General features: G+C 48.1%; 1 protein-coding gene across 5 annotated transcripts in view; it reads right to left on the bottom strand.

Annotated features, from left to right (window-relative positions):
* Positions 1–24,510, bottom strand: part of DYSF (dysferlin) — a 221,820-nt gene that overhangs the window by 19,427 nt on the left and 177,883 nt on the right. For all 5 annotated transcript variants that reach the window (XM_078772024.1, XM_078772026.1, XM_078772022.1 and 2 more), the window contains 5 exons: positions 22,936–23,034; positions 18,978–19,106; positions 18,151–18,306; positions 10,106–10,197; positions 6,798–6,968 (listed from right to left, as the gene is read on the bottom strand). In XM_078772024.1, the coding sequence (XP_078628150.1) occupies positions 6,798–6,968; positions 10,106–10,197; positions 18,151–18,306; positions 18,978–19,106; positions 22,936–23,034 (647 nt within the window). The remainder of the gene's footprint in view (positions 1–6,797; positions 6,969–10,105; positions 10,198–18,150; positions 18,307–18,977; positions 19,107–22,935; positions 23,035–24,510) is intronic.

The following is a 24,510-nucleotide window of genomic DNA, read 5'->3' as shown; positions in this document are numbered from 1 at the left end:
CACATGATGATTTTCAAAAGCATCTGCTCGACCAGGAGGTCGGGCACGACATGGACCTGGTTTTAAGTGAGACACGTCCTCAAAACCCTGTCCCTCAAAAGAGAGTGTGTGGCCTCCCAGGCAAAGCCATACATCTGAATAAGTCGGAAAGTTGAAATTACGTTGTTTGCAGATCTCCTCCAGAATCTGAGACGGACACATCTGATCTCACCAGGCATTGAGTTATAGCCAGGCATTGCAGGAGATGACAGTTATGACCACACCAAGCCGTTTCACGTGATCAGGGTATCCGCACTGTGTATGAAGGAGACGAGGGATGAAGTGTACACATTGCTGAACATTGTATGCCCTGGCATGAAAGGTGTATACAAACTGCAGTTGAAAGTGGATACAGGTGCGTCAGGGAATACTTTGCCAATGCGTATTGTGAAGGACATGTATGGAAACAAATTGATGTCAAAACTGACTCCGCTTGGTGGAACCAAGCTCACTGCTTACAATGGCAGTGAGATCAAGTGCCACGAAATCCTCAAGCTCTTGTGTCGATATAAAGACGCAGATTGGTTCAAGTACAGGTTCTATGTGGTTGAAGCACCTGGACCTGAAGTACTTGGACTTCCGGCGTGTGGACGGCTCAACATCGTCACCATAAACAGCATTGCTGGACAACGGAGGACATTTCTGAAGGCTGCCCCTCCAGCATCAAGGATTCTGAAACCAATGCGCCACAAGGAACAGCCCTACAAGGTGAATTCCGTGGATGATTTGAAAAGGCTGTTCCTGGACAAGTTTGACTGCATTGGGAATTTTAAAGGAAAAGTGAGGCTTCATCTAAAGCCTGATGCAAAGGCGTTGATTGACACACCAAGGAAGTGTAGTGTTCACATCAAAGGGAAGTTGAAGGAGGAACTAACGAAAATGGAAAAACAGGGTATCATAAGGAAAGTAGACTATCATGCGGATTGGTGCTCTTCCATCTGTAATAGCGCAAAGAAAGATGGGAGCTTAAGAGTATGTCTCGATCCGAAATGCCTGAACTCTTGGCTGAAGTGGTGTCCACATAAAACACCGACATTAGACGAGCTGAACCCAGAATTTGCTGACGCCACAATATTCTCAAAATTAGATGCCCGGGCTGGCTATTTGGCTGTGCATCTGGATGAGGAAAGCCAGGATTTGACCACATTCCACACACTCTTTGGGCACCGGTGCTTCAAGAGATTGCCTTTTGGGTTATGTGTCAGCCAGGATCTGTTCCAGCAAGCCATGGACCGCATACTCGAGCAAGTACCAGGCTGTATTGGTATCTCCAATGATGTGAGAGTATCAGGATGAACCAAAGAGGAGCATGATCGTAATCTTCTGAACCTGATGAAAGTAGCACGAAGGGAGGGTCTGGTTTTCAACTCTTTGAAATGCATCATCAAGACCGACCATATCAACTTCTTCGGCTCGATCTACAGAAAACAAGGAATCTCACCTGATCCAGGGAAGATCTGAAACATCCGGAAGATGCCGTCACCGGAGGATAAAGACGACTTGAGCAGATTCATTGGACTAATGAACTGTCACCACATATTCCCCACTTTGCGGATAAGGTGGCACCTCTGAGATTTACTGAAGTATGGAGTGCCATTCCTGTGGCAGGAAGACCATCAGTTTGCATTTGAGCAACTGAAACGGAGTGTTGACGCAGACACCTGTCTAACATACTATCATCATGACAGAGACCGTTTTGGAAGTGGATGCATCATAGAAGGGACAGGGTGCATGCCTTTTGCAGGACAACAAGCCTGTTGCTTTTGCGTCACGAACTCTGACACACATTCAGTCTGCATATTCAAACATTGAACGAGAAACTCTGGCCCTTGTTGCTGGCATACAGAAGTTCCATACTTACCTGTTTGGGAAACGCTTCAAGGTATACACAGACCACAAACCATTGGCCATGATCATCAGCAAACTGCTTACAAGTGCCCCTCCACGGCTCCAGTGCAAAATCCAAGGCTACGATTTTGATCTGGAGTATAAGGCCGGCCGTGAGATGATGCTATCAGACACACTGTCGAGGCTACCGAACCCAGAGACCAATCAGGTACTGCAGTTGGACACACGTGAAGATGGTATTGAGCTTGATGTGGATAATCATCATCACTTTGACCTCATTGATTTCAGCTCAAGGAAACAGGACCAACTCAGATTGTGGAAAGGCTGATAGAACCTTTGGAGCATTGCAGCAGGTTGTTCATCGAGGGTTGCCAACTAGGATTACAGAGTGCCTGCAGACCTACGTCCGCACTGGCTATAGCGTGATGAAATTGGTATTTGTGACAGGGTTCTATTCAAAGGTCGACAGGTACTAATTCCAGAGCAGCTACGGAAGGATATCCTCGACTAGCTCCATGAGGAGCACATGGGGATCGAAAAGACAAAACGTCTCGCACGCGAATGTGTTTACTGGCCAAGCATATATCTGGACATTGATAAAGTTGTCAGAACATGTAAGGCATGTCAAGAGAACCACCAGAACAAAGGCGTGAGGCTATGATAGCTCATGAGATACCAGCGGTACCATGGACAAAGGTAGCCAGTGATATGTGTGAGCTACACGGGCAGACCTACCTCTTGGTGACGGATTATTACACCAAGTATTCAGTTGTGAAGAGAATGGAATACACGGCGAGTAGTGCAGTAGCCAAGGTCATGTCTGAATGTTTCAGTATGTTCAGACCACCTCTGAAGATCATATCGGACAATGGACCTCAATATGTGGGTAAGCCGTACCGTGATATGTTTACCAAATGGAATGTAAAACACACGACAACATCACCGAGGTATCCACGCAGTAATGGATTGATTGAGAAAAGTTCAAACAGTGAAGAACATGATCAAAAAGTGTATTAGATCAGGGAATGACAGATATTGCACTGCAACACCTGAGGTGCACACCTGTAGGTTCCCACCTCCCAAGTCCAAGCGAAATGCTGTTCAACCGGCCTATACGCACCAACCTACCAAGCCGTCTGTTGGTTCCTGCACAACAAAGGCATCAGGAAATTCAGGAACCATTGAAGGAACGTGGAGATCGGATGGCGAAGCAATACAACAGAACGGCTGGGCCGGAATTACCTGAATTGGCTATTGGACATCGGGTTCGGATTCTGTACAAGGACACGCACCAATGGTACCCCGGGAAAGTTGTGGTTCGCTGTAATGAACCCCGTTCGTATATAGTACAGACACCTAACGGGACACGTGTTCGAAGAACCAGGGCACACTTGCGTGAACTTCATCCACCCGATTGTGGCGCCAAGTGGAAGGACGAACCGACCCAACCAACACATCAAAGTCTACCAACTGCTCGACACGTACATTTCAACAACGACGCTTCAGCAATGGAAACTAATGGCTGCTCCAGCTCCAAAGATGACGAGAGTGCTGAGACAACAAGGCCGGACAACTCTCCGTACTCGACCAGATCAGGCCGTGTGATTCGAAAACCATTGAGATGTTGTGATAGTGAATAACGACCATCAGAAATCAGCCCTTGTAATGTTTGTGCAGAGACAATCTGTTGATTGAAATGGTGGACATTGGAATGATTCTGTTTTCTGTGTTTTAGCTAATCATACTGAGCAGTAATTACATTTTGGTTAAGAGTCACAAGAGTAATCCCAGATCCCATCTATGTGTGGTTCAAGTTGTGTCTGAGTTAATTTTTTTGATTTAGTTTAGTAGTGTTTTGTTGCATACAAACATAAGTTCAATGAAAGTGAGATGTTGTGATTGGTACGACATACTGGTAGTGACGTCTGGGGGCGTGGCTTCGGTGGTTGCTTGCTGCTCGTCATGATGGCCGTGTGTTCTGTGAGAGCTTGGTATCGTCTTTAATAAACAACTCGATTGAAGGAGAGTCCTGAACATACGGCACACATCTCCCTGGCTATTTTATCTTGCACTTTAAGAGGTCTGGCCCATGCTCTGACGGTGCGATTCTAATTTAAAGTGGCTTCACTGCAGACACTGATCAAGACAAGCACAATGTATTAACTGTTTGCCTCCAAAGGTCATGTTGCCCAACCCATTTCTCTCCGTTGTCATGGCCGCCAACCACTGCACACTGACTTTTTCACCTGAGAAGGTAGAAAATGTTCTCAAGAGCCTTGGCAACAGGCCCAGACAGCATTACTGCCTGTGTTTTCAATCCTGCATTGCTGCTATCACTTCTGTGCAACATTATAAACATTACTCCCAAACAAGGGTGAAAAAGCAAATCCTCTCAGCTAAAAAACAGTAAGCCAATTCCCAATATTAAGCAAAATCATGTAATTATCTTGGGTCTGCAATATTGTTCCTGATATCCTTATACTGCCCTCTCATGCCATGGATAACCTTGTTTCCTAAGCAGACAACTTTAGGTGGAACTAAATCTCATCCCAAGGCCAGTACAGCAGTCACTGTAGTGAAATCGTATTAACGCTGAACCCAGGTGATGCTCGCTGCTCGCTGACACCGCGAGGGGGGCGCGGCTATAAGACCCGATGCGGCCGCTGCTCTAGGCGACTTCTCCTGTGACATGTTACAATGACTAGTAGACTCGCTAACGGTACGTACCGCATAGAATATTACGCTTGCTTTCATTGAACTATATTATGGAATGACCTATGTGATTCCAAACCTTATTGCTATTGCATTCCTGTATTTGCAGAATGATGTCAAAGGTCTTAATGGAATTAAACCAACAGATGGACTAAAGTTGTGGACTTGAATGATTTCCACAACAGTCACCATTTCCGTCTGCCGACGTGGAAAGGATCATATGCTCATCTGACAAATTGCTCATCTGACACCTGGGAAAATATACCATCACCCTTTCCTTTGGAAGGATAGTCATAAACATCACAAATCCACAATACCGTGAAATGAGGTGAATAGGGACAGCAAGGTGAATAGTGACACAAACTGAAAAAAAGTTCGGAAACTTTTTTCGCTGAAAATTGAAAACCATACTGATTTGTTGATATTTGGGTTGAACGTGTTCTCTTGTTTTTTTAAAAAGCAACTTATAGTCCCTATGAACCCCATATATGGGTTAAATAGGAATAAATAGGATTTTTATGGCTGTCCCGATTCACCCCGTTTTATCGGTGAATAGGGACAGTCACTAATACAAAAAAAGAATAATCAAGAAATAGGGAAAGTTTGGAGAAACTTTTTATCCCATTTTTTTTTTCATTGGCACCGTGGTTTATATTATGGGTGCGTATTATGTGCATCCATCTGAGCTATCAATTTAGCAATATGTAGGAAACTCAGGATTGTTTCTTGATTATTATTTTGTTGTATTAGTGACTGTCCCTATTTACCCGTAAAACGGGGTGAATAGGGACAGCCATAAAAATCCTATTATTCCTATTTAACCCATATATGGGGATAATAGGGACTATAAGTTGCTTTTTTTAAAAACAAGAGAACACGTTCAACCAAAATATCAACAAATCAGTATGGTTATCAATTTTCAGCGAAAAAAGTTTCCGAACTTTTTTTCAGTTTGTGTCCCTATTCACCTTGCTGTCCCTATTCACGCAATTTTACGGTACATTTCTACAATCGGACAATGGAAGAGATTCAATCTCGAGGTTGTGGGCCTCACCTTCAATCACAATATTTTATATGCAGACCATGTATACAAGTTTGCCTCCAGGCAAGCACTGGGCATCGACTGTCACACAAAGTCCTTCCTTCCAATATCCAAACCTCAACCTATAAAATTTTTGTCTGTAGTGAAATAGAACAGTGCTCTTCTGATACTCCTGGTAATTCATTCAATCGATCTCTCTTGCATGCCAAACAATCAAAAGTTCTACACATCAATGATCACTCCCACAAAGCAGCTGAAGCACAAGGCTCATGGGTCTTCCTTCATAAAGGTTGGTGACTTTTTAAACAACTTACATTCTGCTGCCTCTCTCTGGTCAACACTCGTGTGTGTGTGTGTGTGTGTGTGTGTGTGTGTGTGTGTGTGTGTGTGTGTGTGTGTGTGTGTGTGTGTGTGTGTGTGCGTGTGCGTGTTCCAGCAAAATCCGTGCTTGTTAAACTCAAATTCCAAACCTATTGCTCACTTCAATTCCTGTGTTAATCTTTTGCCCCACTTCGAGATCAGTATTTCCGAGGTGGTCACTCTTTCATCTTGGGCTTCAAGGTGGTAGTGAACCACTATCTCACGTCATCCTCTATCTCTACTCATATTCCACCCATTATCCTTCCCCCCACAAAGCTTTTCTTACTCACCAGTTACGATGTTCCTCCCCTCCTCTTTCCAGCAATTCCTTGCTTTTAAATAACAAAAATAATAATCGTATATAAAGTGCCTTTTGCCAATGGATACAAAATGCTGACGTCCACCTGTCGTCCCACCTTTTTTTGCCTTTTTTCCCTCCATGGTAGCTTCCTGCTCTTCCATGAGCTTTGACTGTATACAAAAAAACCCAATATAATTTCAAAAATAAAATAAAGTAAAGTACATTTTTAAGACAAAAATCCAAGAGATACCAAATGAAGACTTCAGAGTGCAGACCTATAGAGTTACCAAAATCTATGCTCTATTCGAAAAGGTACAAGACAAACAGACCGAAGAAAATAATGAGAATCATTAATGTTATTGCTCTGGTTGAAAGTTCATCACATGGAGCTGCAAATATATTAATCATGAAAGCACATCAAACATGCTAATGGAGTCTTTGGAAACGAGGATTTTAAACAGCCATATTACGTGATTTCGTGCCCTTGAAACTTACACTGAATAAGACTGCGGAAGGCCACAATGAGCACGGTGGTTCGAAAGGAAACGGTTCTCGAGATCAATGATTGTTTCTCCAATCTTCTCATCTTTGGAAAGCACATCGTAGTCAAACAAGGCGATGCGTAGGTCCTTCTCGAGGGGTAATGTGAAGCTCATCTCATACATGCTGTCATAAACACAAGAAGTGGTTTTCATTACCTGGCCTGATAAAGTGGTGCAGATAAGATAAATACATGACCAAATAATAATAATTATGACTGTGAATGTATACATACATACATATATATATATATATATATATATATATATATATATATATATATATATATATATATATATATATATATATACACACATATGGATGGCACACACATTGATTGCATCACCAATGCAGTCCCAGTGCAACAAATAAAAAGGAAAACATCCTCACCAGGATGGAGCTTTAAAATAATGGGCTGCAGAGGAATCTCATGGCTTTAAGAACACAGGTTTCAACAGCTAAATGAAAAAAGAACACATGTGCACAAATATCAAACATGAAACAAAATGTACAACACACACACATCAAGAAAACAAGAAACACACACCAAACAAAAAACAAATGCACCAACCAATAAAACAAACACACACCAAAACAAAACAAGCACACACCAAAACAAAACAACAAGGACACACCAAACAAAACAAGCACACACCAAACAAAACAACAAGCACACACCAAACAAAACAAGCACACACCAAACAAAACTAACACACACCAAACAAAACAACAAGCACACACCAAACAAAACAACAAGGACACACCGAACAAAACAACAAGGACACACCAAACAAAACAACAAGGACACACCAAACAAAACAACAAGGACACACCAAACAAAACAACAAGGACACACCAAACAAAACAACAAGGACACACCAAACAAAACAACAAGGACACACCAAACAAAACAACAAGGACACACCAAACAAAACAACAAGGACACACCAAACAAAACAACAAGGACACACCAAACAAAACAACAAGGACACACCAAACAAAACAACAAGGACACACCAAACAAAACAACAAGGACACCAAACAAAACAACAAGGACACCAAACAAAACTAGCAACCCCCCCCCCCCCCCCCCCCCCCCCCCTAGCCACAAAACTGCCAGCCACAAGGAATAAAGTTTGATAAGTATGACATTGCTCACACGGTTTGGCAGCCATATTGGATCGAAGGAAAACATTTTAAAATCTCTCAGAAACCACTTTACAAGTTGATGTGAAACTTCAAATATATTATCATCCATACCCATGGGGAAAAAGGCTTCATAACAATGGCATCATTGGTCATATGGTTTGGCAGCCATATTGGATTGAGGAAAACATTTATAAAGCATTTCCTCTGCAACCACTCAACCGATGATGTTTTAGTTATCAAACTTTTATTGCAATGAGTACCCGCTGATAGACAAAGTTTCGCATCGATTGGTTGAGCGGTTTAACAGATCGGGGTTCTTAAAAGTTTTAGCTTTGATCCAATATAGCTGCCAGACCACGTAATATGTGAGGTTTTAATTATCAAACATTATTTATCACGATTAGTCAATCATACATATGAAGATTTGTATCAACCTGTTCAGCCGTTTCACAGAAGAGGACTTCAAAAGATGTTGTTTATTTTTCAAAAACGTATAGCTGCCATACGACTTCACCGATGTCATCAATTTGATTCACTGGACCAATTTATTCGTAGACCACCCTCAAATATTCATATTGGGTAAGGATTTTGACCCATCCAATTATGACATTAAGACACCGATGACATCATTACCAAATGTTCTCCATGCGGAGTTCCAGATCTGTGCCACATTTCAATTTTTTTTCGTTGAGCTCCAGAGATGTCCAAAGTTTTTCCTTTTTTTTTTTTCCAACATGGCTGCCATACCACATCACCGATTACGTCATTATTATTTTTAAAATTTCCATGGGTAGGAGCTCCTATGTTGAAAGTTTTGTGTCAATCGCTCAAGTGGTTGCTGAGAAAACGAATTTAAAATTGAAGATGAACAAGTGGGCGAGAGAAGAAAAAAGGAAAGAAAATAATAATCCGTACAAAAACAATAGGTGTTTAAATATTCCTAAACTTAAACCTTAAATACCCGAAATATAAATTAGGGTTGAAACGGGTTTTTTTTTTTTGGTTTTTTTTCTATACTGAATCGAGACTCGTGAAAGAGCTGACAACCGCGAGGGAAAGACAGCACAGGGGGACCACGAGGGAAAGACAAACAGCACATGGGGACCACGAGGGAAAGACAGCACATGGGGACCACGAGGGAAAGACAAAGAGCACATGGGGACCACGAGGGAAAGACAGCACATGGGGACCGCGAGGGAAAGACAGCACAGGGGGACCGCGAGGGAAAGACAGCACAGGGGGACCGCGAGGGAAAGACAGCACAGGGGGACCGCGAGGGAAAGACAGCACATGGGGACCGCGAGGGAAAGACAAAGACAGCACATGGGGACCGCGAGGGAAAGACAGCACAGGGGGGCCGTGAGGGAAAGACAAAGACAGCACATGGGGACCGCGAGGGAAAGACAAAGACAGCACATGGGGACCGCGAGGGAAAGACAGCACATGGGGGCCGTGAGGGAAAGACAAAGACAGCACATGGGGACCGCGAGGGAAAGACAGCACATGGGGACCGCGAGGGAAAGACAGCACATGGGGACCACGAGGGAAAGACAAAGACAGCACATGGGGACCACGAGGGAAAGACAGCACATGGGGACCGCGAGGGAAAGACAGCACATGGGGACCATGAGGGAAAGACAGCACAGGGGGACCATGAGGGAAAGACAGCACATGGGGACCGTGAGGGAAAGACAGAACATGGGGACCATGAGGGAAAGACAAAGACAGCACATGGGGACCGCGAGGGAAAGACAGCACAGGGGGACCGTGAGGAAAAGACAAAGACAGCACATGGGGACCGCGAGGGAAAGACAGCACAGGCGGACCGTGAGGGAAAGACAAAGACAGCACAGGGGGACCGTGAGGGAAAGACAAAGACAGCACAGGGGGACCGTGAGGGAAAGACAAAGACAGCACAGGGGGACCGTGAGGGAAAGACAAAGACAGCACAGGGGGACCGTGAGGGAAAGCCAAAGACAGCACATGGGGACCGCGAGGGAAAGCTACAGGTGAATGGAGCATTCCGTTTTATGTCAATTCCCACCTGCTTCTCCGACCTGCGTAATATGCCAGTGTGGTGTGCAACAATCGTAGTCTCATTATCCAATACTCACCGGCCAAACACTGGGTAGAGGGTGTTCGGAATGTAATTGTCAGAATCATTTATCACCTTCTTGCCAAGAAAGATCTTCACGTATGGATCACACTGCAAACAATGCAACATGAGTGTTAGTGTGGAAACATTTCAACTGTGCATTCCATTCAGCTTAAAAAAAAAAATTTGTGTGCATTTTGGCGATTCTTCAATGTGTGTGTCATCCCTCGGATGGATAGTCTGCTCATTAGTTTGCCGTGGACGTTAAAGATCCCAAGGTGTACTTTACAAAGATCAAGTGAGTTAAGCCAGCAACTGAAACCGGAAAAAAATTACTAGTTCCTGCCCTGAATACCACTCAGAAAGCTACGGCAAACTGCTTTTTGTAATCCTTACTATGGGGCTACTTTAGCAGCACTCAATCTGCCCAAGAGCAGAACACCAGAAAAAGGCAAGAAAGGATGGTGTCACAGTTGCAAGTTGTCTTGAAGGTGTGCACCCACATGGACCAGGTTTGTGTCGCTGATGGTCTTATTCATCAAGGCATTCAAGGCATCAAGGCATAGGCCTTCTTGACCTGTACCAAGCTCATCATGGTACAAGGCTTTCATGCAGAGCTCCGTGGAGTATGGCTCCCAACTTTGGCCTGGTGATTCTGCTTTCCACTTTGCTCTTGCTCCTCTTGAAGTGGTCAAAAGCAAGGCCGACCACACAATTGGAATCTCAAGGTAAGAGGCATATTCCCAAGAACTCTCACTCTCCCACTGACAGTGCTCTCTCCTACCTCGACCCTCTACCTCCCCAAGCCACACAAGTTTTTCTTGAAACCCTCATCTGCTCACCCCCCAAAGTCCAGGCTGATTGCCCACCTGCATTATTAAATCCCCTTATCCCAATTGTGAAATCGTCTCCCCATGTCCATTGCCTCGTTTTCCTCACTTCAGTCTTTTAAATGCACTGCCCATCACGGCCATCATGGTTTCCATCCAGGCACATTCATGATCTCTTCTGCACTTGCTGCTCCTCCTCTCCAGGCCTTTACTCCATTTTTAAATTTCTCATTTCCTCTGTGTATGTCCATCCCCACTCGCACCCATCACCCTACCCTTTGTTATTTTATAAACTTGCTACCCTTTTTGTTTGACACCTCCACGTGTCAAGATCCTTGAATATGAGGTGGAGGGAGTGGAGTTGGGGAGTGAGGGGAAGGGCAATGGTATCAATGCTTAAGGAAGCAGGTAGCGGTTGCTTGAAAAGTAGTGCAATTGCTCGAGGGCTGATTTAGCCAAGTCACCATTTCATCATTCTGTCTGATTTGGGGGGTAGAGGGGGAAGGGTCAGCAGTTTGGGGGCGGGGGACACGGCGGCTTGGGGGCGGGGGACACGACGGCTTGGGGGCGGGGGGACACGACGGCTTGGGGGCGGGGGGACACGACGGCTTGGGGGCGGGGGACACGACGGCTTGGAGGCGGGGGACACGACGGCTTGGGGGCGGGGGACACGACGGCTTGGGGGCGGGGGACACGACGGCTTGGGGGCGGGGGACACGACGGCTTGGGGGCGGGGGACACGACGGCTTGGGGGCGGGGGACACGACAGCTTGGGGGCGGGGGACACGACGGCTTGGGGGCGGGGGACACGACGGCTTGGGGGTGGGGGACACGACGGCTTGGGGGCGGGGGACACGACGGCTTGGGGGCGGGGGACACGACGGCTTGGGGGCGGGGGACACGACGGCTTGGGGGCGGGGGACACGACGGCTTGGGGGCGGGGGACACGACGGCTTGGGGGCGGGGGACACGACGGCTTGGGGGCGGGGGACACGACGGCTTGGGGGCGGGGGACACGAGGGCTTGGGGGCGGGGGACACGAGGGCTTGGGGGCGGGGGACACGACGGCTTGGGGGCGGGGGACACGACGGCTTGGGGGCGGGGGACACGACGGCTTGGGGGCGGGGGACACGACGGCTTGGGGGCGGGGGACACGACGGCTTGGGGGCGGGGGACACGACGGCTTGGGGGCGGGGGACACGACGGCTTGGGGGCGGGGGACACGACGGCTTGGGGGCGGGGGACACGACGGCTTGGGGGCGGGGGACACGACGGCTTGGGGGCGGGGGACACGACGGCTTGGGGGCGGGGGACACGACGGCTTGGGGGCGGGGGACACGACGGCTTGGGGGCGGGGGACACGACGGCTTGGGGGCGGGGGACACGACGGCTTGGGGGCGGGGGACACTGTCATGTATGCAGTGCAAATGTTCACCGTTGTATCCCTACACCGGGACCGGGTTGTATCCCTACGCCAGAGCTCGGATGGCGCTGCTGTGAATCGGGCCTTGATCGGCAGAGTGAATAAACGCGTACGACAATTGATCGCAGTTTGTCGAGATACTTTACATGGCGACGAGGATAAACATCTAGACCATGACATCTTTCGGCCATATCGATGAATTCGACCCTCATGAGGGGGATTTTGACACGTATTCTGAGCGTTTGTCTTTCTACTTCGAGGCGAACGGCATTGCGACCGAAGGCCTGATGAAGGCCGTCTTCCTGTCCGTTTGCGGAGGTGAGACGTTCACACTCGTTAAAAACCTGATTCGGCCTCGGACAATCCAGGAGCTCACGTATGCAGAGCTCAAGGCCGCTTTGAAGGAACATTGCAACCCATCTCCTTCAGTCATCCTGTGTCGGTTTAATTTTTACATGTGCAGACAGCAGCAAGGTCAGTCGATCGCAGACTTCATTGCACACCTCAAAAAACTGTCACATCTGTGTGAGTTTGGGGACACGATTGATGACATGCTTCGTGATTTGCTGGTGGTTGGCATGTCCGATGACCGCACTCGTAGACGCCTGCTTGCTGAGAGAAGACTGACGTTCCAAAATGCCAGAGACACCGCAATTTCCATGGAAAGTGCTGAACGCAACGCTACAAGCATCGGTGCCACTCGCTCATCTGGTACCAGCCCTGCTGTGAATCGGTTGGATCATGTTCAGCCACAACGTTGGAACAAGGCTCCTCGTCAGAAGCCAGTGCAGTCTCAAACCCACAACAACTGTTTTCGGTGCAACGGAAAGCACCCTCCGGAGACGTGTCGGTTCAAAGATGCCACCTGCCATTTCTGTTCGAAAACTGGCCATATTGCTCCAGCTTGCATCACTCGCAAATCGGGAAAAGGAAAAGCTGCTGACAAGATTCATCAGTTTATCGGTTCGGAGGAACCCGCGCTTGACCAGGTGAGCTCTGTTTCCGACAACTCAGAATCGTATGACCTGCTTCATATTGATTCTCACCATAGGCGGGACCCTCTTCTTGCCAATGTTGTCGTCAACAATCGACCATTGCAAATGGAGGTCGACACTGGTGCGGCCGTCTCGCTCATCAGCCATGCTGTTTTCACAAACCTGTGGAGTGATGCTGACCGACCCCATCTGAAACCTACTACCTATGGACTCTCCACCTATACAGGTGAGAAGATTGTTCCCTGCGGTACATGTGATGTCACGGTGGGCTACGATAACCGTGAGTTTCACCTACCCCTGATCGTCATTCCTGGAAAGGGCCCTTCCTTACTCGGCAGGAACTGGTTGAGCATAATTCGACTGAAGTGGGAAAGCATTCATCAACTCCGGGCAGCCAATGTTTCTCCTACCGCAGCATACACACTCAAAAATGTGCTGGATACGTACCCGGATGTCTTCAAGGATGAGCTTGGAACCTTGAAAGGACATACGGCTAAACTCAGGGTTGACCGGGATGCCAATCCTATATTTTGCAGGGCTCGCCCAGTCCCTTTCGCCCTGCGTGAGCGGATTGACAAGGAACTGGATCATCTTGAAAATCTGGGGATCATCGAGCAAATCCAGTATGCTGAATGGGCGGCGCCCATCGTTCCAGTCATAAAATCGGACCAGTCCATCCGCATATGTGGAGATTATAAAATGACCGTGAACAGGTGTTCTTCATTGGATAAATATCCAATCCCGAGGATTGAAGACCTCTATGCTCGTCTCACGGGAGGCAAGACTTTTACGAAACTCGATCTCAAATCCGCCTATCTACAGCTCTGCTTGGACGAGAATTCGAAACAGTATCTTACCATCAACACGCATCGTGGGTTGTATAGGTACCACCGACTTAGTTTTGGAGTGAAATCTGCACCTGGAATTTATCAGCGTGTCATGGACAGTTTGTTTGCCGCCGAACGCAACGTCGTTTGTTACCAGGATGATATTCTGGTTACTGGTCGTACGGACGTGGAACATCTACAGAACCTGGAGAGAGTTCTGAAGAAGATTTCGGACTCCGGCCTACGTTTGCGTCGAGACAAGTGCAAGTTTATGGTGCCATCAGTCACGTACCTGGGTCATACGATTGATGCCGAGGGTCTACACCCGACAGATGAGAAAGTCCGAGCTATCAAGGATGCTCCTTCTCCACGAGATGTGACCGAATTGAAGTCATACCTCGGTTTGCTTCAGTTCTATGGTCGTTACATCCCGAATGTGACCGACGTTTTGGGCCCCCTTTATCGGCTTTTGAGGAAAGGAGTCTCCTGGAGCTGGGGGTCTAGTGAACAATCAGCATTCCAGACCTCTAAGGATCTGCTCAAATCGTCCAATGTTCTCGTTCATATTGATCCAGAGAAGGATCTTGTGCTGACATGCGATGCCTGTCGGTATGGAGTGGGGAGTGTATTATCGCACGTGATGCCTGATGGTACAGAAAGACCGGTTGCATTTGCATCCAGAACGTTGACCCCGGCAGAGAAAAACTATTCCCAACTTGACAAGGAAGGATTGGGAATCGTTTTCGGCGTTGGCAAATTTCGCCAGTACCTTCTTGGACATCATTTCACGATTCGCACTGATCACAAGCCGCTGATCAGTCTGTTTGGTCCAACTAAGGCGACATCTGACACACTACCGCCCAGGATCATCCGCTGGTCCCTGTTTCTCGCTGCTTATGACTACACCATATGTTATAAGCCCGGTTCGTCTATCACAAATGCAGATGCCATGAGTCGGTTACCCCTTCCAGAATCCGTTGATGATTCGCCTACACCAGGATCCATTATCGCACTGATGGATCATCTGGAAGATTGTGCTGTCGATTCTGGCCAGATCCGCACTCGTACTCGACGAGACCCCGTTCTGTCCAGAACTGTCCAGGCTGTACAGCTTGGATGGCATTTGCTACCTGAGGGTGACCCAGATTTTGCGGCTTTTAAAGCACGTAAAAACGAACTCAGCGTGGAAAATGGTTGCCTACTCTGGGGATGTCGTGTCGTGATCCCGAAAAATCTGCGTTCCAGGGTCATGGATGAAATCCATGACTGTCACCCCGGGATTGTGAAGATGAAGTCACTCGCCAGAAACTATGTGTGGTGGCCGAATCTTGATGCTGATATCGAACATCATGTTCGACATTGTTACCCCTGCCAGAGCACCCGGAATACACCTGCGAAAGCGCCACTGCATCCCTGGGAATGGCCCAGCGAACCGTGGCATCGCCTACATCTCGATTATGCCGGGCCTATTAACGGCAGCATGATTAATAATTACGGACGCGCACACAAAATGGATTGATGCCTATGTGACGCGTGGTACTACGTCAGCCATTGTCATCGAAAGACTCAGACGCTGTTTCGCCACTCATGGTCTGCCCAGGATGATCGTGAGTGATAACGGTTCGTGTTTTTCCAGTACCGAGTTTGCCAAGTTCACACGTCGGAACGGCATCAAACATAAGTTTGTCAGCCCACATCACCAGGCTTCAAATGGCTTGGCCGAACGATCCGTGGGAATCATCAAATCCGGATTGCAGAAACTTCAGGAGGGAACCCTGGAAACAAAGCTGTCTCGTCTCCTGTTCAAATACCGCATCACGCCACAATCAACAACCGGTGCAGCTCCGTCTGAGTTATTGATGAAACGACACTTGAGATCGACACTTGACAATCTCAAACCAGACATATCATCAAATGTTTATCAGAGCCAGCTTAATCAAAAGTTGGTGCACGATAAGACGTCCAACAGTCGATGTATCAACATTGGAGATCCAGTGTTTGCCCGAAATTTTGGTGCAGGTGCGACGTGGCTACCGGGAGACATCATCGAGAAGCCAGGTCCACTGTCCAGTGTGATTCGCCTGCAGGACGGCCGCGAAATTCGTCGACATCAGGACCACATAACCTACCGTCACTGTGAGTCGATGGAGCCTGTAGCATCGTCACAGTCAGGACAACAGTTCGACCCGCCACTGCCGGAGATCGTCGTGGCCGCTCCAGCCAGCTCGGATGCCCCGAAAACCTCTGCAAACGCTACACCCTTCGTGGAGACCAAAGAAATCACCTCGGACTCTGTATCCACTGGTACACCGCGACCCAAAGGAATCACCTCGGACTCTGTATCCACTGGTACACCGCGACGCTCAATGCGTGAGAGAAAAGCACCCGACCGGTTGAATCTTTGAAGATGTTTTTTTTCACGTTGACACATGTTCTATTTTCACGTATTTTCATTATTCTCATAACCGTTTGCACACATATTTTCACATGTTTTGGAAATGTTGCTTTTGAAATGTCAATTCTGGAAATCTAGCACGTATATTGCTCTTGGTAATTTTGGACTTAAAGGGGAGGATGTCATGTATGCAGTGCAAATGTTCACCGTTGTATCCCTACACCGGGACCGGGTTGTATCCCTACGCCAGAGCTCGGATGGCGCTGCTGTGAATCGGGCCTTGATCGGCAGAGTGAATAAACGCGTACGACAATTGATCGCAGTTTGTCGAGATACTTTACAACACGACGGCTTAAGGGCGGGGGACACGACGGCTTGGGGGCGGAGGACACGACGGCTAGGGGGCGGGGGACACGACGGCTAGGGGGCGGGGGACACGACGGCTTTGGGGCAGGGGACACGACGGTTTGGGGGCGGGGGACACGACGGTTTTGGGGCGGGGGACACGACGGTTTTGGGGCGGGGGACACGACGGTTTGGGGGCGGGGGACACGACGGTTTGGGGGCGGGGGACACGACGGTTTGGGGGCGGGGGACACGACGGTTTGGGGGCGGGGGACACGACGGTTTGGGGGCGGGGGACACGACGGTTTGCGGGCGGGGGACACGACGGTTTGCGGGCGGGGGACACGACGGTTTGCGGGCGGGGGACACGACGGTTTGCGGGCGGGGGACACGACGGTTTGCGGGCGGGGGACACGACGGTTTGCGGGCGGGGGACACGACGGTTTGCGGGCGGGGGACACGACGGTTTGCGGGCGGGGGACACGACAGTTTGGGGGCGGGGGACACGACAGTTTGGGGGCGGGGGACACGACAGTTTGGGGGCGGGGGACACGACAGTTTGGGGGCGGGGGACACGACAGTTTGGGGGCGGGGGACACGACAGTTTGGGGGCGGGGGACACGACAGTTTGGGGGCGGGGGACACGACAGTTTGGGGGCGGGGGACACGACAGTTTGGGGGCGGGGGACACGACAGTTTGGGGGCGGGGGACACGACAGTTTGGGGGCGGGGGACACGACAGTTTGGGGGCGGGGGACACGACAGTTTGGGGGCGGGGGACACGACAGTTTGGGGGCGGGGGACACGACAGTTTGGGGGCGGGGGACACGACAGTTTGGGGGCGGGGGACACGACAGTTTGGGGGCGGGGGACACGACAGTTTGGGGGCGGGGGACACGACAGTTTGGGGGCGGGGGACACGACAGTTTGGGGGCGGGGGACACGACAGTTTGGGGGCGGGGGACACGACAGTTTGGGGGCGGGGGACACGACAGTTTGGGGGCGGGGGACACGACAGTTTGGGGGCGGGGGACACGACAGTTTGGGGGCGGGGGACGTTTGTATGATCAATAAAGCTCCAGACAGCGGGGATTTGCAGGTTGTATGGTCTCCACTTTTGTGAAATTTATGTTCTGTGGCATCCACTCAGGAAACTGATCAAAATAATTCCATCATACAAAAATAAAAAGTAGGACTCCTTCAAAGACCCTTATACATTATCCTCAAAGACTGTTTGCTCCCAACATACTAGTCCATTTGGGTCCATGGGTTGCAGGTCGAATGCAGAAATAATGTAGAGGCGAAGTGCACATTCCTGCAGATCACTGCTTGGAAGCTCTTGGAAGACTCGTGGTGGAAATGGCAGGGATGGATCATCAGGCAGTCGGTAGATACGAAAAGAACCCTTTGGTGAATAAGGGAGGTGGTTGGATTTTTGTGGGAGATAGAACAAGAAAAACAACAACTTGGATCAGCCTTGTTTGTGAGCAAAATAATTTACTTGATGTTTGGAAAACAATTAAAAAGAAATGTAAAGATTGACTAAAATTTTCAATGAAACCAAAAATGGCCGATTCAAAAGTATTTTGCTGCCGATAAAATTGCAAGTGAAAAATATAGCATCTAAGGCCTGATTTTAAAAAAATACATTCTCTTGTCCCGTTTAGCTCACTCTGCTTTCTCAGCCCTCATTCTCCCAAGTTATTCCAGGACACACACTCTGTTATCCCTCCTGATTAAACTGCCAAAATTGAGGCTAATTGCACAATTTTTTCACAAGTGCTTATTGCACTCTTGTCCCCTTTTTCCTCCATTTCTGGAACCACCTTCCTGAGTCTTTTCAATCTCACTCTTTCCCCCCATGCTTCAAAACTAAGTGGTGCACAACCATCTAATGTCATCCCCCATCCCCATCCATAATCTTTCTACTCCTATTATCCCTACCAAAACTAACCAGGTTTGTCCCCTCTCATGTCCACTTACATGGAAAACCAAATACCAATCGATGTCTGTCTTTTTATTAACAAGAAAACCTTTTGCTGTCTATGATGGCAATTTTAACTTCTGTGCACAAACCTTGAACTCTCCAACCACTTCTGGGTCATCCTCATGGCCCTCGGCTTTGCCCCGCTGCAAGAGGAATGTCCGGCAGAAATCTGTCAATCCCCCAAATGCCGAAACCTTTTCCAGTTCGCAGTTATAGACCTAAGGAAAAGGGGGAAAAAATGAGAAAGGAAATCATCCAACCTTCCTAATGTGTGTCATATTTGGGTTAAAGCTTCTTGCTGATTTCAGCCAAGGTATTTTGGCAATGATTGTAAAGAAGAAAGGTTTCATAAAATAAACAGATATGAATAATGTCAGCTCCAATGCTTCGAAATTAAAAGAACCTTCCAGGAAGCATGTCGGTGAACCTGAATGGTTTACCTTGTCCAGTTATAAACGATCAGTGTTTTGGGGGGTGAGGGGGAGGAGGTTTATTCAGTCATCAACTCATTCGAAAGCATTTCCCCACAAGGTTCGTTCTCGGCCTACTTTTTTTTTATGGTCGCAAGATGCATGCAATCCTTTGGGTAATCACAACGCTAATCACAATGTCTTTGGAGAGATGGACCACACCAGCCCCATCGATTTCAATTGTCACCATGCAACTTGGCTGGATGTTGGTACCTCTCTCACCAGCCAAGACACTTCAGCAAAGGATTTCTATGACTTCGTGGGACTGAATCTGTGAACTTTCCAACCTGGATTTCTCCCAATGGAAAATCTTCTTTTCTGCACTTGGTGATGACTAACTTCCATGCAAATGTCTCCTATTTTTCCTAAGCTCCAATCGACTCATCTGATCACATGCTTGTGCCCGGTGTTGGCTAAATGGTTAAGGTGGCTGGCTTAAGATCTTAAGGTCTCAAGATTGAGCCCCTGCCATTCTGTTGAAATAGCAGGTGCGTTGACTCAGTCTGTCATCCTTCTGAGGTCTGCAAAATGAGTACCAGCTTACTGGTAACGGGCACTGCATCAGCAGCACAGCTGCATTTCCAGAAAAGGATGCAACCAGCAGCCACAGGCTGCACATGAATTGAGAACACCCTTGTGAGAGTCAACATCTCTCTGGCTATTCTCAGAGCTGCCCCAGTGCCGGCCAAGCAGTTAATCAGGCAAATTGCCAGGAAATGCAAACAGCCATCTCACTTCAGAACTGGTCTACCATAAAATACTGCCCCCGATATTACCTCAGCTTGGGAATTCTTCCCAATAATTCTAAAGAAATCAGATCTCTCTTTGTATACACCAGCTCATGGTCAAGGCTCATGCAAAAGCGAGAACACTGAACGGATCGGGACGCAAGGGAACAGTAAAGAGGGAAACAGCAACAGCAGGGTTTAAGTAAAAAATATAGGGAGAGTTGTACAAATGAGGAAGTCAGGAGGAAAGATGGGTGGGTGTGACGCATGGGGTAGACAGGGTGGATACAGAAGTAGACTATGAGGAAAGAAAAATTGAACATTTAGAAGACTTACGGGTAGGCTGTTAACAGGGGGTAGAAAATATAATGGTTTTGTATGGGGGCTAATGATAGGGATAATGATTTGTATGGGGGATAATGATAATTTTGTATGGGGGATTCTGAGATAATGGTGAACAGCTATCTTGAAGACCTGGAGCGAAGAAATATTGAAGAGAATGTGGAAGTTCTTTCCACAAGCAGGAAAAAAAAGATGATCTTGAAGACCTTAGTTTCCACGGTGTCAAGATGACCAGGGTGCAAGGGAGCCAGCCCAGAGGGGAGAGCAGTACTCCATTATGGTGGATAAGGGTTCATCTGTGCCAAGGCAGGATTTTGTACAATGGAGGATGGCCCAGTCGGCAGCTGGCTTTGGAGGCCAATTTTGAAATGTAGTTTGCTCAATAAAGACAATGGCTGATAATGAGAACCAGGAGTTGAGTGTCTGAATTTCAAGAGAATTGTTAAAAAAGTAGATGGGAGGGTTTGCCATACAGTCCTTTCAGAGAGAGTGTGAGATTTATCAGGATTGAAAGACATGTTCCAAGTGTTTGACCACTGTGATTTTGTCAAGGTCTGAGTAGAGGGAAGAGGCTGCTGCCTGTCTGTCAGAAGGCTGAGGGATGTCATGGCAGAGAGTGGGGTCATCAGCAAAGAGACAGAGGATTTTCCAGTCAGAGAGATTATGGATGAATATTAGGAATAAGATGGGGGCCAAGAAGACTGCTTCTCTGACCATGAATATTGTTGCGAATATGGCATTTGGCCTCCATATCCGCTTGTAAATATTCCCCTATTTCCCCAATACTCCCCAACTATCCCCAATCCCCCATTCCCTAGTCCCATTGTCTGTAAACAACACTCTGTAGAACCGACCTTCCCCTTTTTCCCCCATTAAATGTCGTGCCCAGGTCCACCGCATCTCACGTAGACAACTTTCGGACATCTTGCTAGTTATTCTTAGTCTATGTCAGTTAAGGACTCGTTTCCATTAATTCTGACTCTTCGTTGCACCAGAATGTGATTATATGGCACCAGTAGTGAGTTTAGGACCTTCCCATACCTCCTCCCATCTTCTTCCCCAAACAACAACAACAACAACAACAACAACAACTACAACTACAACAACAACTACAACAACAGAGGGGCGCGGCGCGGCGTGCGGGGAGTGTGCGTCCTCACTCCGGCTCGGTTAGCCGCCATTACCCATGTGCGCCGACGGGGTTACCAAGAAGGGGCTGCCTGTCGGCCCCTCGTCAAGGGCGGAGCCGGTAACCCCCCCGCACGCACCCAATGAGAAGCAACGGGCCGATTCCATCTGGGGCGGAGCTAACGAGCCGAGGGCGTGTCACTCCCCGCCGGATATACGCGGCGACTTACCGGATGTGACGTCAGATGCGCCCCCAGCTTGAGAAGACAATCACCACATCCGAGCGCTGCGACCTCCCCGCATCTCTAGACCGGACCGGGTCGATCCTGCCCTGAGCCCAGGTGCACCTGGAGCCATCGATTCTGCCTTTCCTTGCCATCAATCCCCGTGTGAGTCAGTTTTGTCCTGTTTATCTGTCGTCTGTCAGGGAATAAGATAAGTGTGTCTAAGTGCCTGTCTTTCTATGCTGTCCCTCTCATTCCTGTAATCTAACCTTCCGCCCTAATATAACCTCCTCCGGAGGTCTTGAGAACTGAACCCTTGGTGTCGTGTCATTTTAGTCCCAGCCGTTGTGTCCTTTTCCTTCATTGATTCAGCGTAGCGCGACTCGGCAACGTTCGAGTATAATCGGGTAAACGTGCAGGCGCGGTCATACCAAACCGCTCGGTGAACCAACATCCACCACCGCGTCTGTAACAATATGTATTCAGATCCATTCACTGCACTGAACATGCTACTACTACTCTCTCACCAATGGACAGAAGCCCTCAATGTCAGACATGAGATCAGGGCTGTCACTCCAGATACATCTTGAGCATATGATAATCTAGCATTCCGCTTTGCTCTCTAGATTGTGTGCCGATGATCTCCAAGGCCACTTCCATATCTGGCTTCCTAAATTCCTCGACTCCGATCAACGCATGGCTCTCAACGTGATTTTATTTTCTTTCTTTCTCTCATGGCTGGAATGCCCCAGGGCAGTGTTCTGAGCCCAGTCTTCTTCTTCTTCTTAAATCTGATCTCAGGCCAAACTCAGATGACATTTATTATGCCAGGGGCCAGACCCAATTTCTGGTGGTCTTGTGTACTTTCTTTCAATTATTCCATTCAAAAATATTCAATTCTGTTTGGTGTTAGGCCCATTGGGGTAGACTATCGCATGGGTGGATGGAGATTCCGAAAGTGGTACTTTTTATTGAGAAATAAAGCTGCTCATAAATGTTAGGTCTATCATACTGACCACTACAACGACTTCCAAATGTCACTTGCACTGTAGATTGTTACCAACTACAGACTTCAGCTCCAAGTGCAAGACTTTACAATTCGATTTTATAATCAATCTCTGGACAAGAACCATTCAGCGCGGACCCTTCACGCACCTTGAGTGTGTCCAGTTTCTCCCTTGTATACCAGCTCGGCTTGTCCGAATCCTCCGTCGATGCATTAAACTTACTCCACCAGTCAAAAGAATCATCCACCTGCAAATGATAACATGATCAGAAAGGCGTACATGTTTGGGATCGTAAAATGCCGTGTTTCACATTCATCATGGTGCAGAGCAGTTCACACAGGGAACTACTCCAAGATACAGGGGACACCACAACAGTGCAAACTATCAGTTTCCTGATCAGATTGCTCTATTAAGGTTACTACTGCAGCTGCAGACATTGCATGTTTAACAAACTGGTATCACAGGATAACTCCGATTCCTCGAATGTGTTCTCTGGCTATTTCTATTCTTTCTAAACCCAATGCTGCACACTCGTCTCAGTGGTGGTGTTGCATTTTTGTCAGCAACTCCATTTCTCAGTGTGTAATGTCTGCGCGAACCCCTCCGATCCTACTGGAATACCTTTGACCAACCACTCCTATCCACAATCACATGCTTATCTGTGGCTACAAAAATATAATTTCCATTTTCAAGAAAGGTGCAAATATACACAACAAACCAGGAAGAATACTTCCAATTAGAAGCAAAGTCATGGAATTAATCATCACTGCCGACCACATCGTCCTCTTTTCAAACAGCCCCATCTCTGGCCATTAGTTTGATTTAATTCCCAGGTAATAGTCTACGTATGTGCTGCTGGTTCTCTGCCAAAAATGGATAGCAGCCCGACCCCTAAAGAAAACATTTCCAAGCTGGCCTCCAAAGCCAGTCGCCGACTGGGCATCCTCCGTCATGCGAAGTGCTTTCTGGGCACTTCTGAGCTCCTCACCACATACAAGGCTTTCATCCGCAGCTCAATGGAATACTGCTCTCTCTGGGCTGGTGCTCCTGCCCCACACCTCGCTCGTCTTCACGCTGTTGAAACCAAAGCGTTCAGAATCATTGGAATCTCCCGTGATGAAGCTACCGCCGAGAGCCTTTCACTCACTCACCGCAGGCAGGTTGGTGGTCTTTCTGTCTTCTCCCGACTCCTCTCCAGCCTTGCTCCCCCAGCTCTCTCTGTGCTCTGTCCCCCAAATATTCCTGCAGGACACGCAAGATCTGCCTGCAACCCTCTTCTGGTGAAATTGCCAAAATCAAGACTCTGCTCACCTTCACTCCTTCATTCCTCTTTTCTCCCACCTCTGGAACAAACTCCCTCACTCTCTTCAATCCCTCTCCTCCCTCCAGGTCTTTAAAACAGTTGTTCACACTATCTCATATCTTCCCCCATCCAAAACCTTGATCTTGTCTACCCCCCCCCCCCCCTCTAATTCACCCCAGATCCACCTCTGAATCCCCAGCTTCTTTCCTGGGGTTCCTAGAAGTGTTCATTTGCTTTGTATCGTGTACTCCTCCCTCCTCCCCCTTCCACAGCCCTACCCACGTCCCTGTTCTCTTCTGTTATTGTGCTCGTGTGCTTCCCTCTCTCCCCCTCTTGTCTCCCACTCCCTTCATTGCATTAGAGGGTCAAGACTGTCTGACTAAACATATCTCAGGCATTCTACAATATCTGGCATCCTGC

The sequence above is a fragment of the Myxine glutinosa genome, chromosome 2, assembly GCF_964187855.1.
Source record: "Myxine glutinosa chromosome 2, kmMyxGlut1.1, whole genome shotgun sequence".
Taxonomy (NCBI): Eukaryota; Metazoa; Chordata; class Myxini; order Myxiniformes; family Myxinidae; genus Myxine; species Myxine glutinosa.
Note: the sequence above shows the minus strand (reverse complement) of the source record. Positions and strands in the feature narration are given on the sequence as shown.